The 14,675-nt window shown below is 42.9% G+C and overlaps 1 protein-coding gene across 2 annotated transcripts in view; it reads left to right on the top strand.

Moving 5' to 3' along the window:
• Nucleotides 1-6,690: 6,690 nt before the first annotated feature.
• PDGFD (platelet derived growth factor D) overlaps nt 6,691-14,675 on the top strand; it is a 227,235-nt gene continuing 219,250 nt past the window's right edge. For both annotated transcript variants that reach the window (XM_059179436.1, XM_059179427.1), the window contains exon 1: nt 6,691-7,110. In XM_059179436.1, coding sequence (XP_059035419.1) covers nt 6,987-7,110 — 124 coding nt within the window. In that variant the 5' untranslated portion in view covers nt 6,691-6,986. The remainder of the gene's footprint in view (nt 7,111-14,675) is intronic.

Below are 14,675 nucleotides of genomic sequence, written 5' to 3'. Positions count from 1 at the left end.
AACAGATTCTTTATGGCCTCAAAAGAAAAAAAAAAAAATCTAAGAGAAAAATCAGGGTCAGAGTCTAATGATGTGATTTATTTCTATGTCAGCTTATTAAAAGTAAACTGTGGGGTGCCTGGGTAGCTCAATCAGTTAAGCTTCTGAATCATGATTTTGGCTCAAGTCAGGATCTCGGGGTCGTGGGATCAAGACCCCATGCTGGGCTCCATGCTCAACGAGGAGTCTGCTTGAAATTCTCTCTCCCTCTGCCCCTTGCCCCACTCACACTCTCTCTCTCTCGCTCAAAATTTAAAAAAAATAAATAAACTTTATTATACATTTTTTTGCAGAACTTTCAATACTTTTTTCTCTTCCATGGTGCAATATAACTTTCTTTGGTAGAAAAGATGTAAGGGGGAAAGTCAGGAAGATAACCAAGATTTTAGAACACGAAAGATGGCCTCGGTCTCAAACCCTCAAAAGAGACTCCTTGATGGAGAATTACACAGCCAAATGGTGAACTTAGTTGGCTGAGAATAAAGAATCTGATCATTACTAAGGGTTAAATACTTAAGTTTTAAATAGTTTCATTAATAAATTCAAAATGGGCTCCTTGAAAAAGAATAAATGTGTAATATGGAATTCCAAGGGACATAAATACAGGGAAATATTTTCTTGATTGAATTAAAATCCTCACTCAAGGAAAGGGAACTGAATACCAATTTCTTGCTCAAGAAACGAGAACTCAAAGTGTGACAGTTCACTGGATATAAGCCCATCTTATAAAGATAAAAGTGCAGCATTTTAAAGGAGGCTGGCAGACATCCCAGATCAATTAAGGAAAGAGTTCTGCAGTATCTGCAACATATTCGAAATCTTTGAAACCTTAAATTTAGATAATGCAGCTCAAGAATGGATAAATGGAAATAAAACATATAACTAAGCTGAAGAAATATTATAGATGCAGGGATTCTTTTCCATGAGAGACATAGAACTCAATGACCCATTCTATTAAGCTGAATCACTGGTTTATTCAAGGGAGTAAAAGAAAACTAATGGTTGACAGGACAAACTCCCTGATTGACTGACTGGATCTGTTAGTTGTCGAAAAGTCAAGCTGAGATCTCACCACAACCAGTTCTTAAAGATCAAATCTGGAAGTTTGTGCTCAAAATACGTCAGCAGTTTGGCTCTCATATTTAAATGTCGGATAATCTGACATTGCTGGATACGAATCCAGACAATACGGAGTGATAGCATCTATGCATTACGTACAGAGGAAAAGAGAGGACTAAAACTTGCATACACCTGGACTTAGGATTGTATAACCGTGTACAATAATTTTCTTCCAAGTTAGGACCCAGGAAATAGAAATAGGTTCGCATTTGAGTTAATCAAATAGACCTAACAGTTGTATTATATTTTTCTGCTATGCATTTAGTAGTGGCCATTGCAATTACAATTTTAAAGAAAAGTCCTTAACGAGAAAAAACTCGGAACCATCGCCTCTTGAGGAAGGACCATGCTCAGAGCATGGGCCCCCTCACCAACAATTGAAAAGAGGAATAAATTAATGCTATTTTGAAAGAAACTAAATAAATCAGTGAGTTTCAGTCCTCCTAAGAGCCATAATTTCAGTCATCTCCTCCCTTTTTAAACACAGAGAATGTGATACTTTTAAGAAAAATTACCTTAAAAAGCCTTTCTACATTATTGTACTGTTAATAATAATGGAGATAAGGGCGTCTGGGTAGCTCAGTGGATTAAGCCGCTGCCTTCAGCTCAGGTCATGATCTCAGGGTCCTGGGATCGAGTCCCGCATCCTCTCTGCCTGCCTCTCCATCTACTTGTGATTTCTCTCTGTCAAATAAATAAATAAAAATAAAATCTTTAAAAATAATAATAATAATAATAATAATGGAGATAAAAGGATAGAGATGACACATGTAGCAGATGAATCAATTAAAAATATGACAGAATGGAACAAAAGGAAAATTTAATTGTTAAAAGACGGTCATCGAATGGGTTAAAAAAATGATGTGTTTCTTGTCAATGACTCAACATAATTTAATGGCATATTTTGCACATACTGGATATAAAATATTCTGTAACCATGTCGGTATTCTAGGTCTTTCGAATCATTTGGAACTATTTAGAAAATTTACCACGGTCTGTCATCTTGTGAATACTTAATTTCGGTTTTTGGCACCAACTATTCAAACATTATCTTTTATCCAATTACAAAAATCAACTGAGTTTAATCCGGTTTTTTCTGAGCCGAATCCTAGGTCAGGATCGTTTTGCTAACTGTGTTAAAGCCCCAGAGTCCGTCTCTTTTCCGAATCCGTCACCGTCTCAACCTCCTGTCCTTGACCCCGCAGTCACTCCAGCCACGAAACCACGTGCCCGCCCTCTCCATGCTCCTACATAGCACCACGGACGTCTCTAAAGAAAACACAACTCTGAAAACCAAAGGAACTATTCAGAGTGGAGGACAGGCCAACCTCTGAATGAGTTTGTCACAGCAGTGCCCCCCCCCCCCGTTATCCACAAGGGAAATGTTCCAAGACCCCAGACAGTACCGAACCCTATAAATAGTTTCTTCCTATACGTACGGACCTACCATAAAGTTTAGTTATCAAGGAGGCAGCGTGAGAGATTATCGAGGACAATAATACCATAGAAGTATGATAATAGGAGACCGTAATAAAAGTTGTGGGAACGCCGTCTCTCTCTCGGTCTCCTTCAAAACATCGCACTGGACTCACCGGCTCGGGACCCAGGTGACGACGCGGCGTCGCACGCGGACTGACGGGAGGTGAGGCGCAGAACGACGCGCGGCGCGGGCGCAGTGACGTAGAGCTAGGCTACTATTGACCCTGGACAGATTCGTCAGAAGGACGAGCTCATAGTCTCCGGACCTCAGTGGACCGCTGGGAATTGAAACGGCTGATGGCGAAACCACAGATAAACAGGGGGAACGACCGTATCTATTTGTTACTGAAATTCCGAATGCCAGTTCATTTGTAGAAAACTTTCTTCTATGTTGCATTCTTGGATATCCTTAGAATTTCTAAAAACCACTTAAGTGCATTTGAACTTGATAAAGTTACATATGTGTAGACTGTGGTTTTAGAGAGAGGGAGAACGGGGTTTAACAAACTAAACAAAATAGATTTCCAAAAGAAATCGTGAATGCCATCTAGTGCAACACTCCCTTTTTACAGGAACAGATCGATGGCCCGAGGAAGAAGCTCAGTACTGCCAAAGATCAGTAGTCTATCTGGAGAGCAGAAATTAGGATTTATGTCGGAGTGTTCTGTTTCTTTCTGAGATCAGTGAGTGGAGGATGACTAACCCAGGGGCGTCCTCTTGGCAGAGAGCAGACTTCACAACATGATTACCAGAGTCAAGAGAAAGGTCCTGCACCGAGTTATAAGTTAAAGGCTGGTAGACGTTTAGGAAAAAAAAAAAAAAAAGAAAAGAAAAAAGAAAAAAGAAAAAAAAAGTACCGCTAGGAGCCACATGTAGAAACGAGACACGCCCCTTTTCATTCCTTTTCCACTGTGGCTTTTATGAAATCCTAAAAGAAGCCAAGCATATTTGAAAATGTAGTGGAAAACACCATTCTTGTGTTCTATTTATGTAAGGGAAAGAGTATATGATAAAAAATAGTGTCACTTCCTAACCTATCCTTTTAGCAAATCATTACTGCTAGAATATATGTGTTTGGGATAAATACCACTTTGCACAGACCTGTTATAAATTGCTCTCATATTTAAGAATGTTTTCTAAACACTAGAAGTGTCTTTTACAGTTGTATGTCATTGAACAATGTCTAAATATAGAATAGTTGACTTATCTTATTCTGAACAGTAATAAATATTTATACATCTGGTTTCCTTGTGTTGGCTCATGTTCCTCCAACCGGCCTATCAGCATTTAAAAACATAGCGTCAAATTCAGTGTTTTGCTAAATTAGTTTAAGATACAGGTAAAAAGAACATTGAATCATCTTATCTTTAATCTTGATAGCAGACCTTCCTCTGTCTCTCAGTATATCTTTTTTAAGTGCCTATTCTGTGTAAAATGATACTTAGTTGGTGTAATCAACCTCATTTGTAAGAATTAATTATTAGGTAATACTGAAAACCAGATTCAGAAGAGTTGATTAGGCATGACTCCCTAGTTTTTCTCGTTTTATCATTGGTTTGGGGTATTTATCTATGTTAAAGGTCAAGAAAATGCAGGTTCCGTGCAACATCCTTTACTGCTCTCAGCTAAAATATTTGACATTATGAATTACAAGGTCTTTACACAGTTCATAGTATTAGTATGTCGGATAACATGACTTTGAATACTTTAAATTCAGCATATTACATATTGTGATAAATTATCCTCTTTAACATTTAATACTTTTACAACATAAGCCATTTGCACATTTTTTCACTGTTTCTATATTCTCATTTCAGAGGCTAGGTCTGAAATGTAATGAGCATTTTCAGCCACTCTTTAAAAATGGTATAACATACTTTAATTAGTCCCAGTCCTACCTGATCTGTCTCTCACTCTCTTCTCTTATTAATGTCTATCTACATAGATATTATCTATCTATCCATCTATCTCTACTTGTTTAGGATCACTTTCTTCCATTAGAAAGTAAGATTCAGTGGATTAGAGACCTTATCTCTCATGATCAGTATTTTATTCCCTGGAGTTTTAGACTAGGGCATGGCAAAGGGAAAAGCTATTGCTTTATTAATACTTGTTAAATGAGTAAATGAGTGACTGCAAACCCAAATTTTATGTCTCTCCTTGGTGCCTCTTAAAGGGACTGATTATATTTTGAGACAATGTGATCAGCCTTCTTTCTGGTGATTTCAAGCTTTTTTGATCATGCCCCATAGAAATGCCTTTTATATTTGAACCAAAATATTCATAAAACAATGTTATTTTCTGCCATGAACTCTGATAATTAAATCTCAAAGCTATTATAGTCCATTCAATTTATGGAAAAAATAATGCTGAAGAACAGAGGATTTTTAGAGCAGTGAAAGCAGTCCATGCAACACCCTACAGATAAGTTACATGTCATCATATATTTGTCCAAAGCCACAGAATGTACACCAAGAATGAACCATAATGTAGCCTTCATATGTGCCCTATGTAATCAACTGTGTACTATACTGTAAGCTTTGAGTGATTACAATGTGTCAATGTATGATCACCAGTTGTAACCAATACACCACTGTATTTGGCCCTGTTGATAATGGCAGAGGCTACCCCTGTGTCTCGGCAAAGTGTATACAGGAAAACTTTGTAGTTTCCATGCAGTTTTGCTGTGAACCTAAAAGTTCTCTGAAAAAATGAAGTCTTAATAGAAAAAAGTCATCATGCTGTTCTTGAAATTGACCTCACCGCCTACAAACCTGCAGTTTGTGAAACACTGTTCTAGACAAAATGCCAGGAGATGAACCACATGAATCTTTGCACATATGGAAGGAACACCGGAATCCTAGTCTGTGTTGGACTGAGTAATTGTCAAGTGTTTCTTTTCCTGAACTTCCTTCCCTTCTCAGCTGCTCCTGGCTCTGTTTATCTGGGTGTCACTGACTTCTCATACCCCACTCCTTCAGGGGCTGGAAGGCATAAAAGAAACTAGTAAATGTCCCTTCTAGGTCTCATCAATGAGCAGCTGAGAAATTGTGTAAATTTGGATTTTAATTCAGCTACAAAGCTAAATACTAAAATTATTTCACATAATTATCGCCACAACCATACAGACTAAAAATCGCTACCCTTCTTTTCTAAGTAGAGACAGTGCGGCTCAAGAGATCCAGTGGTTTGCCCAAGGTGACAAGGCTAGTAAGCTGCCGAGCCCAGACCCACTCCTGTTCCAAATGTAGTTCCTTACGCTGGGGAGATAGAGACGTGAGGCCAAAACTCCTAGAATCCAGAGTCTGTTCCTCTGGACCTCTGACCTCCCAGATCCTGAGAAGAGGGAGGCCCAAAGGCCTGATGCTCCCTGCCTCTTGCTGTAGACCATGAAGAAAAAGAATGTAATGTTCTCATAATGTCACCTTGCCAGGGTGCCCCAGCTCGACCGCACCCTGACCTTTAGCCGCTTCTGTTGTGCAGGGGGTGCTGACGGGCATTCAAGGACACCCCTCACCATTTCTGATACCCTTCCCCACGTGGGGCCATCACAGCTAGAGCCCCATGAGATACGGAGCATCTCTGTTCCCCTCCCAGCGTGGGAGAATCACCTTGACTCAGCTAAGTTCGCGCTGGAGCCCGGAGCTCACCGGAAGCTCAGTCAAGCTCCTCCACCTTGCGGTGTCCCACTTTCTCGCCGAGTGACACCCTGAGTAAGCAAAATCTGATTCTGGCCCAACTCCAGGCCCCATCCCCAATGCCCCAGCACCAGGACAAGAGTTCTGCCTCCTGGGCAGGGACTAGCCCGCCACCAGGGAGCAGGGCTGGGACTTGAACCCCTCCCCCTCCTCCCAGCTCCCTGGCTCCCGGTGTCCTGGCACTCGGGCGGGCGGACCCAGCCGGGCTGACTCCCGGCAGGTGGGGAGAGCCAGGTTCCTCCCCTCCCAGCACCGCACCGGGGCCTGCCGGGGGCGGGGCGCAGCGCGCGCCTCTGGGCTCAGGGGGCCGCGGGGCCCGGCGGAGGACGCGGCCGCCCTGCGCGCTCGGGCGCCCGCCCGCCCGGGACGCCGCCCCCGCCGCCTGTGCTGCCGCCGCCGGACGCCGGAGGGGGCGGACCAGCGTCAACCTGTTGTGGGTCCCGCCGCCGTCCGCCGGCCTGCGGCTGCACAAGGAAGTGCGGCGCCCACACGCGCTCCGAAAGTTGGGCATGCAGGAAGTGCGCGCCCGGCGCGGCCACTAGCTCCGCGGCCCGGCCCTCGCGCGGGAGCGCAGGCGGCGACAGCGCGGCGACCGGCCCGGCGGCCCCGGCTTTCTCCTGCGGCCACGCGGTCCCCGGCTCGCGGCTCCCAATGCGCCCGCTCGGCCTCGTCTACACTCTGGTCTGCGCCAACTTTTGCAGCTATCGGGACGCGTCTGCAGCCCCGCAGAGCGCATCCATCAAAGCTCTGCGCAACGCCAACCTCAGGGGAGATGGTGAGAGATTCACATTTCATTGTCTGTAGTTTTTGAAAAGAAATCCCGTTGTTGTTGTTGTCGTCGTCGTCACCGTTACTTCTTTTAAGAAACTTTTTCCTCCGAAGCCTGCTGAAGGCTTCGTGGCGGCGGGGCGGGGGCGGGGGGGTGTCTCGTGCATGCCTGCATTCCGGAGTGGGCCTGGGGGCTGCGGGACGCGGGCCGGCGGCGGGGGTACCGCAAAGGTCAGGTGGCTCCTTTGCTGCTCCCCAGAGCACTCCTTCCTGCCCTGTAGTCACAGACCCAGGGTCCCGGAGCTGCAGAAAGTTGCAGCCTGCGCCGCGCCTCGGCCGGGCTCTTCACCTTTCAGACTGGAAACTCGGATAGACGGGGCGTTTATGATAGGCCTGGGGGGGACTCAGGGGTGGCTCTTTCTGGATACCTATTTTATTTTTATTGTATCAGTAGGAGGACAGGGAATGGTGTCCCGGGAGCCGTATCTGGAACAGAGAATTTGTATCTTACTTATTTGGGGGAGATGGAGGGATGCAGCCTTCCCCCTTTATGTCCCCAAAGTGCATTTCCGACGAGGGTGCAGCTGGGGCTCAGAAGCTGAGTCTGGGAGACTGGGACAGCCGGGGTCTCTTCAGTACCACAGGCGGATTCGGCTCCTGCCCTCAGTTTCCACGCACGGAGGCTTTCCAACTGTTGCAAGGAGCAGGGCAGTTTGGTCCGCTAACCTCAGCAAGGTCCCAGGCAGGCTTGTTTGTTTTCCTTTGCTCTAGAGGACACCTGGGTCAGTGGGTCCCAGAGACTTGAATTGAGCTTATTTCGTTTCTGGGCTTCCACCAAGGTCTGAACTTGATTTATTCTTTTATTCTCAACTACAACTTTGGCAGTAATTTGAAGCTGTTTCTAGCATCTACCTGAAGTGACCCATAGGTTTTTGGTTTTTTTCTTCATTGATACTGTCTTCTTTTTGTCTGCCATCTGAGGGTTCTAACACATCCCCTAAAGAGCTCACCACTGTTTTTAATGGTTTCACTGTCTGAGTTGGCAAAACATGTCCTCTCCTATATTCATAGTAACCATCTTATTCCCTTGTCAGTTTCTCTCTTGGTGTGACCTTAATTTGGACTTTACTGCAAGGCTTTTGAACTTTGAAATGACAACAAAGCCTACTATATTTTGTGATGACAAGTACACTGTGGATTTCAGTGTGCTCAGGTCCTAGGAGGTGGGGTAGGTGTGTGGAGAGGGCACAGGGAAGCCTCAAGCCACTTCCGGGCCAAAAGTAATTCTGTTTCCAGAATTACTTTATCACAATGTTTTTATGTAAAATATTCCAGCAGTGGCTTGCCCTCCATCTTAGTTAAAGCACAGAATTTTCTTACTAAAACTTAAAAAAAGGTTCAGGCTCAAGACCAAAATTTTATAGTTTTGCTTTCCTCATTAATGTTTCCACCAGGGACGATCTTCTCCTAGTCGAGTTTTTAGATTTGTTAACGTTTGCACTCTGTATGCCCTCTTAGCTGTGTAGAATAAAATGCCATGTATAACTTGCATGACTTCATAGCCATAATTTTGTAATCCTCAGCCTCCCAAGTATCAGTTACAAGATGTCAAGGACGGAAAGCAAAAAGTATGTAACCATTGCCTGGTAACCCAAGATTCCAACTAAAACCAAGTCATGCAGCTCATTTTTAATTTTTTTTTTTAAAAGAATGCTCTCCTTTTAGTTTTCATTGTTAAAACTCTGTGCATCTGTCTAGTCTATATGATAAAAGCTTTATTTTATCAGAATTTTGAAAACCATCCTGGATTGAATTATTCATATTTTAGTTAAAGCTGTTTTGCAGTTACTGATAACACACACATGCACACACATTTTAATTAATTTGGATGACTCAACAATTTCCTCAATGTCACTCTAATTTTGCAAACAAAACTAGGAGTGGGGAAAGGTTAGATAAAGAAAGAATTGTCATGTACAGATGGAAAAAAATTAATACTCATAATGGGTTGTTCATTTGGGGAATTTTCAAAAGGCATCTTATTCTTAAGTGTTACAGAGCACGCATTCTTAAGAGAGACAAAATTGCCCCAAAGTAGCAAAATCAGATCTTAGAGGGTGAAAAAAATCTTAAATACTACAATGGTTTGTGATCCTCCAAACGGCCAGTATATATAAAGAGGTAGACTATATCTGTAGTGTGAACATCTCATAGGGAGGGGACATGATTAGGAAAAAAGTCTAAACAGGCTCTTGAAGGGAGGACTGATGATAAAAAAAAAAAAAAAATGAGAAACACTGCCATAGGGTTTTGCTGAGAGAGTAAGAATAAAGGGTCTTTGGAAAAGTCTAGACATCATCTGGAAAATCTTAATCACAGCAGTTGGGTTGTTGAGAGAAAGTACTAATGTATTAAATTAAAACCCTTGTTCTGATTCCAGACATTTTTAACTGGTTCCCCCAAAGTTCTTTTCTTAAGGAAAACAATAGTCTAGTTCTTTCGACTATCAGGTTAAGACAAGGTATAAGCCTGGAGGGGACATGGGCCTAGAATGTAGTAAGGGGAAATTTAGAAGATAAAAGTTTTCAAACATTAACTTAGGGTCCTTAGAAGATCAGGCCCTCCAGTTACAAGTGGTAGGAAGTCACAGTAAAAAATTAGCCATGACCCTTGGATGGGGTTTTAGGAACCAGTATCTAATGATGGAACTATCTTTATTCACAGTTGAGTGCCATCAATTTGTTCCCGCAGACCCTGTTAGCTGCCACCTAATGCTTGAGTCGAGATAAGGACTCACAGGACAGGCATCCTGTCATGGGCATGGGATGTGCTGGATCCTGTCCAGACTGACACACAAAAAACTTGTTTTTATTCTCTCTTTACCTGAGAGCTCCGAGTAGCTGGAATGGCTAGAAATCATACAAAAGTATTAGAGTGAATAGATGATAATATCCTTACCCAGGTTGGGGGTTACTCTGCTGCTGTCTCCTGGCCTTCCAGAACTCTCTACCACAATATATTCCTATTGTAAAAGGGTATTTACAGACCCCTTCCCAGCACCTGCAGAAGGGCTCAAGGTGAGCCAATGGTGGGTGAATTTGGTCCCTGTCTCTAGGAGGAAACTAGGATACTAGAAGGAAACTAAGAAGGATAAAAGCATCATATTTGCAAAAAAAAAAAAAAAAAAAAAAAAGAAGAAGAAGAAGAATATTTACACTTCCTTATATTATATTTACTTTTGATGCCCATTCCTGATCTGCCTCTCAGCACAGGGCAAGTCTTACTTGAGGAGCAGAATCCCTGTCTTCCCATTTCAGTGCCCGTGAAGTTGGTATTTTATAATAACTAGCCAGAGCTGGTGTTGCTCAGAGTGTGGATCGAGAAATGTAAAGGCAGCAATTCACTGACAGTATTACTTACTTATTTTAAAATGGAACCAGACAGAGCTTCCTGCTGCGGGGCGGGGGTTAAGGATACAGACACGGTCTCCATTTTCTTGGCCTTTTGTTGTGTTCTGTGTGGCTTTCTGGTGCTGTTGGGAAACGATTCTGAATTTAATGCTTCTTGGCCTCCTGTGCCAATACTTGAATTGTCTGTTACGTTATCATTACCTAGTGATAAGCCTGTAGGTTTACTAATGTGGTCTTAGATCTTTAAGGAGTCAAGCTTGTGTCTTAGATAATGTGGGTTTGTGTGATCAGTGATGACAAAGATTAGATCTTTTAGGGAAGGAGACAAAAGAGAGGACAATGTAAGCAAATAATGAGGGTTTATTTGTTTTTTTGAAGTAGCCTTGACCTACATTATTCTCTCAAGACTCCCCTGCACGGAGGATCTGCATTCTGTCCACTGCAGGATTATTTGCAATAAACAAATTATCTTTAAAGTGTCTGAAAGCTGACAATCAGGTTAGTGTCAGATCTTGTGTTCTTCTGGGTTTATATTTTCTGTTCAGCTCTAAGGGCATTAAAGTTTCATCATCTCATGGAGCATCCTGGGGATGGCATATTTTAAATGTAACGTGGCTTTGACGTGCTTCTGTGGCTTATGATATTTAATGTAGGTTCTTCTCAAGATGGGAGTTTAAACAAGTGGACGGACATACACTCTGTAGGAGGAAATGCCACTAGGTTGTGAGTTATAGTAATGACATTGATTTTTGTCTATGGGATTTTCCCTTTCAGGGAATGAGAGCTAAACTTTATTATCTTGGAACAGTCTGGCCAACCAATGGAACAATGTCCCCACAGTCATTGATCTCTGATGACCAGTGATAAGCAAGTTGTCACATGGGTCTCTTGAGCATGCCTGGTCTCAACCCCTTCATTCTGGTCTGAAAGGGTGTGTGTATTCATGCCTCTGCCCTTGAGAGCTGAGTCATAATGCACATCGTCTCCCTTCTGGAACTTTAAAACTTTCCTTGCTGAATTGATCAGATTAGCTTAAAAAGGTGCTTTCTGAGCATCTTAATAAAATACTTCCTTGAATTAAAATAAGGATGTCTTCTAAGTGAGCCAGGTATAGCTGCTCTTAGCTCATCTATGCCAAGTCCTTTAGGCAATGATTTGGTCCCTCACAAAGGAGTCAGATGACTTAAGGTGGAAGCCAAGCATGTTTGAGTTCTCTGTCCTTTCTTAAGATTGTCTCTTTTTAGTTCGTTCCTTACTTGGTCTGGGCTGCCTTCTAAACATGAGAAGTTGACAATGAATGTGCAGATAGTTCTTTGTCCTAAGCTCTGCTTCTGACCCCCACTGTAACTTATTCATCTCTACATAGTTATTCTATCTCTAGATAGAATATTACTCTATCTATCTCAATTATTCTATCTCTAACCTTTGCCAGTTACTATACTGGATGCATAGTTATCTAGCCCATTATGAATGAACTACATGCATGGTTCCTGCCTCCTTCCAGCCTATGGGCTTCTGGACGATAGAGACAAATGCATATTTCGTGCCAGCGTATTACCATCGTGTTTCAAATGCATTTGGGAGAGTCCCAGGATTCTCCACCCTTCTTCAACAGAACTATCCCACACGCATCTCTGCCTTTTTGCTTCACATATTTGAATCCATCAGAAGATTTTTAGGTGAAAAGGATTTCTTTTGCAATGAGAAAAGTGTGAAGGCGCAGTGGAGTATGACAGTTGCTTTTAAGGAAGAAATGCACAGGGGTATGGGAACTCACAAGGAGCACCTGATCTAGATTTGAGGGGTTGGGGAAGGCCTCCTGGAAGAAGAAGTGTCTAAACTGGGGAATGAAGGGTGAGTAGGAGTTAGAAATTGGGGATGGTGAGGAAGGAGGGGGTAGTTTGCTAGTGGGAGAGAGCCCTTGCCAAGGTTTGGAGATGAGAACACAGTCGTCATGTGTCCACTAACAAAGGTCTGGGAAGTAATGTTAGGGAGTTTGGCCATTATTCATAGGGTGGTGAGAAGCCACTGAAGGAGTTAGTTTGGAAAAAGATAGGGCCTGTGCTACTTTGAATACTGACTGCCCATGTTCCTGAGAAGTCAGCCAGGCCAGGGCTGTGATCGGGAAGTCTCCCTATTCCTCCACAGCCCATGAGACCACTAATTTTCAGCATTATTGTGGTGTATGTGACTGGTTTTCCTAGCCCGAATTTTAGTAGAGGTGAGGTGATAGTGTCCTGGGACATCACAGAAGTCCCCTCCCCCCGGATGCCCCAGAGTCTAGATTCTGCTCCCTGTACCTGAGGTCTCATTCCATAGATAGGGAAAGCAGCCTGTCTGGTGTGTCACATTTTAAGATATTCCATGCTTCTATATTTCAAAATTAATGCAATTTTTCTAAAGATTTTATTTATTTATTTGACAGAGAGAGATCACAAGTAGGCAGAGAGGCAGGCAGAGAGAGAGAGAGAGGGAAGCAGGCTCCCTGCTGAGCAGAGAGCCCGATGCAGGGCTCAATCCCAGGACCCTGAGATCATGACCTGAGCCGAAGGCAGAAACTTAACCCACTAAGCCACCCAGGCGCCCAGAATTAATGCGATCTAAAAGAGAACATTTTTACCCTGACTTTATATGAAGGACGGTTTGGGCAGAAAGGTACAGGTGGATAATACGTAATAGCCAAAAAGAAAAACTCCATGACAGATACTGAGGCCAAAAAAATAAAAATAAAAAAAAAAAGTTCTCCCTCCCCACACAGTATTTCAGGACCAAGTATAAGTCAGAAATAAAGGAATAAGCCCATGAGACACTAGAGTGCACAAGTACACATACAGGAAGAAATATTTTCTTCCAAGGATTTTTTTTTTTTTTCAGAAGAAGAATGAAGTATGCCTTGTTTTTACAAGCGTTGATGATGCAGATAATAGTATATCTTTTCTCTGCTGTGTACCATGGTATGCTGACATCAATAGATTAGCTTTAATATTAATAGATTAGCACTGTGCGTTTGTGTGTGTGCCATGTGCAGGTTAGTGGGTATTTTGTGTAATTGGGAGATGGGGGTGTCTCTGGAAACACTCTGGTACAGGCATAGGAATTGTCTTTGATAGGAGGAGGGATGTTTTCTGATTTTAGGTTTTTTGCTTGAGCACTTTTTTTGGTAGAGTGTTTACGAAGATAGCTTTACAGGCAGCACTTTGCCTGCAAATAGTGAGCCAGGCATGATTTGGAATCTTGGATCTTAAGATTCTTGATTTCTGGAATTTGGAGGCCAGCATGCCTTCTTGGGACTGAAGGAGCTCTGTGAAAGCCACTAGGTGTGCTGAATGATACACTGTGTGAATTTGGGACAAGTCATTTCAGACCTAACAGGTTCTGCCTTTCACTGAGACAGGCAATCAACAATGTAGCACCAGCCCACTTTTATTTTTTAAGTACTTTATTTATTTACTTATTTAAGAGAGGGAGTGCATAAGCGGGGGGAGGGGGAGAGGGAGAGAGAGTCTTAAGCTGGCTCCCCGCTGACCTTGGAGCCCAACAAGGGGCTCAATCTTCTGACCCGAGATCATGACCCAGCAGATTAGCATCCAATTCTAAACCAAATGAGCCCTCCGCCCCACCCTGGCACCCCGGCAATGACCCACTTTTACAGACCTTAGCTATTCAGCATCCTCTGCTACGTAAAATGCAACCATGCAACCGATTGAGACGGGTAAGTATGTAACAAATCCATTTAAAGCCAACATCAGTGTTGCAGAGTTTATAAGTGAGTTTGCAAGTTCATGCAGTAGACACTAAAAGATGCTTTGCTTCTACTTTCCGTGTAATTCCAGCCTCCTTGTTTTGCTGGTTCTTACATCCACAGCAGAGAGACCAGGTCTGGTTTGGTCATGCACACTGTTGGTACAGAGAACTGACAGCTAGTAGTTTTTCTGCCCCTTTGTATTTCCACGCCTTGGGAAACAGTCATAAGATCTAATCAGGCATAGCTGGCTTTGGTTTCTATTGAACAAGCCTAAAAAAGTTCCAACCTTCAAGGGACTGAATGTCTGTTCCCCACACCCAAGAATTCATACATTGAAATTCTTTTTTTTTTTTTTTTAAAGATTTTATTCATTTATTTGACAGAGATCACAAGTAGGCAGAGAGGCAGGCAGAGAGG

The sequence above is a fragment of the Mustela lutreola genome, chromosome 1, assembly GCF_030435805.1.
Source record: "Mustela lutreola isolate mMusLut2 chromosome 1, mMusLut2.pri, whole genome shotgun sequence".
Lineage (NCBI taxonomy): Eukaryota > Metazoa > Chordata > Mammalia > Carnivora > Mustelidae > Mustela > Mustela lutreola.
This window is presented reverse-complemented; position numbering and strand designations above follow the sequence as displayed.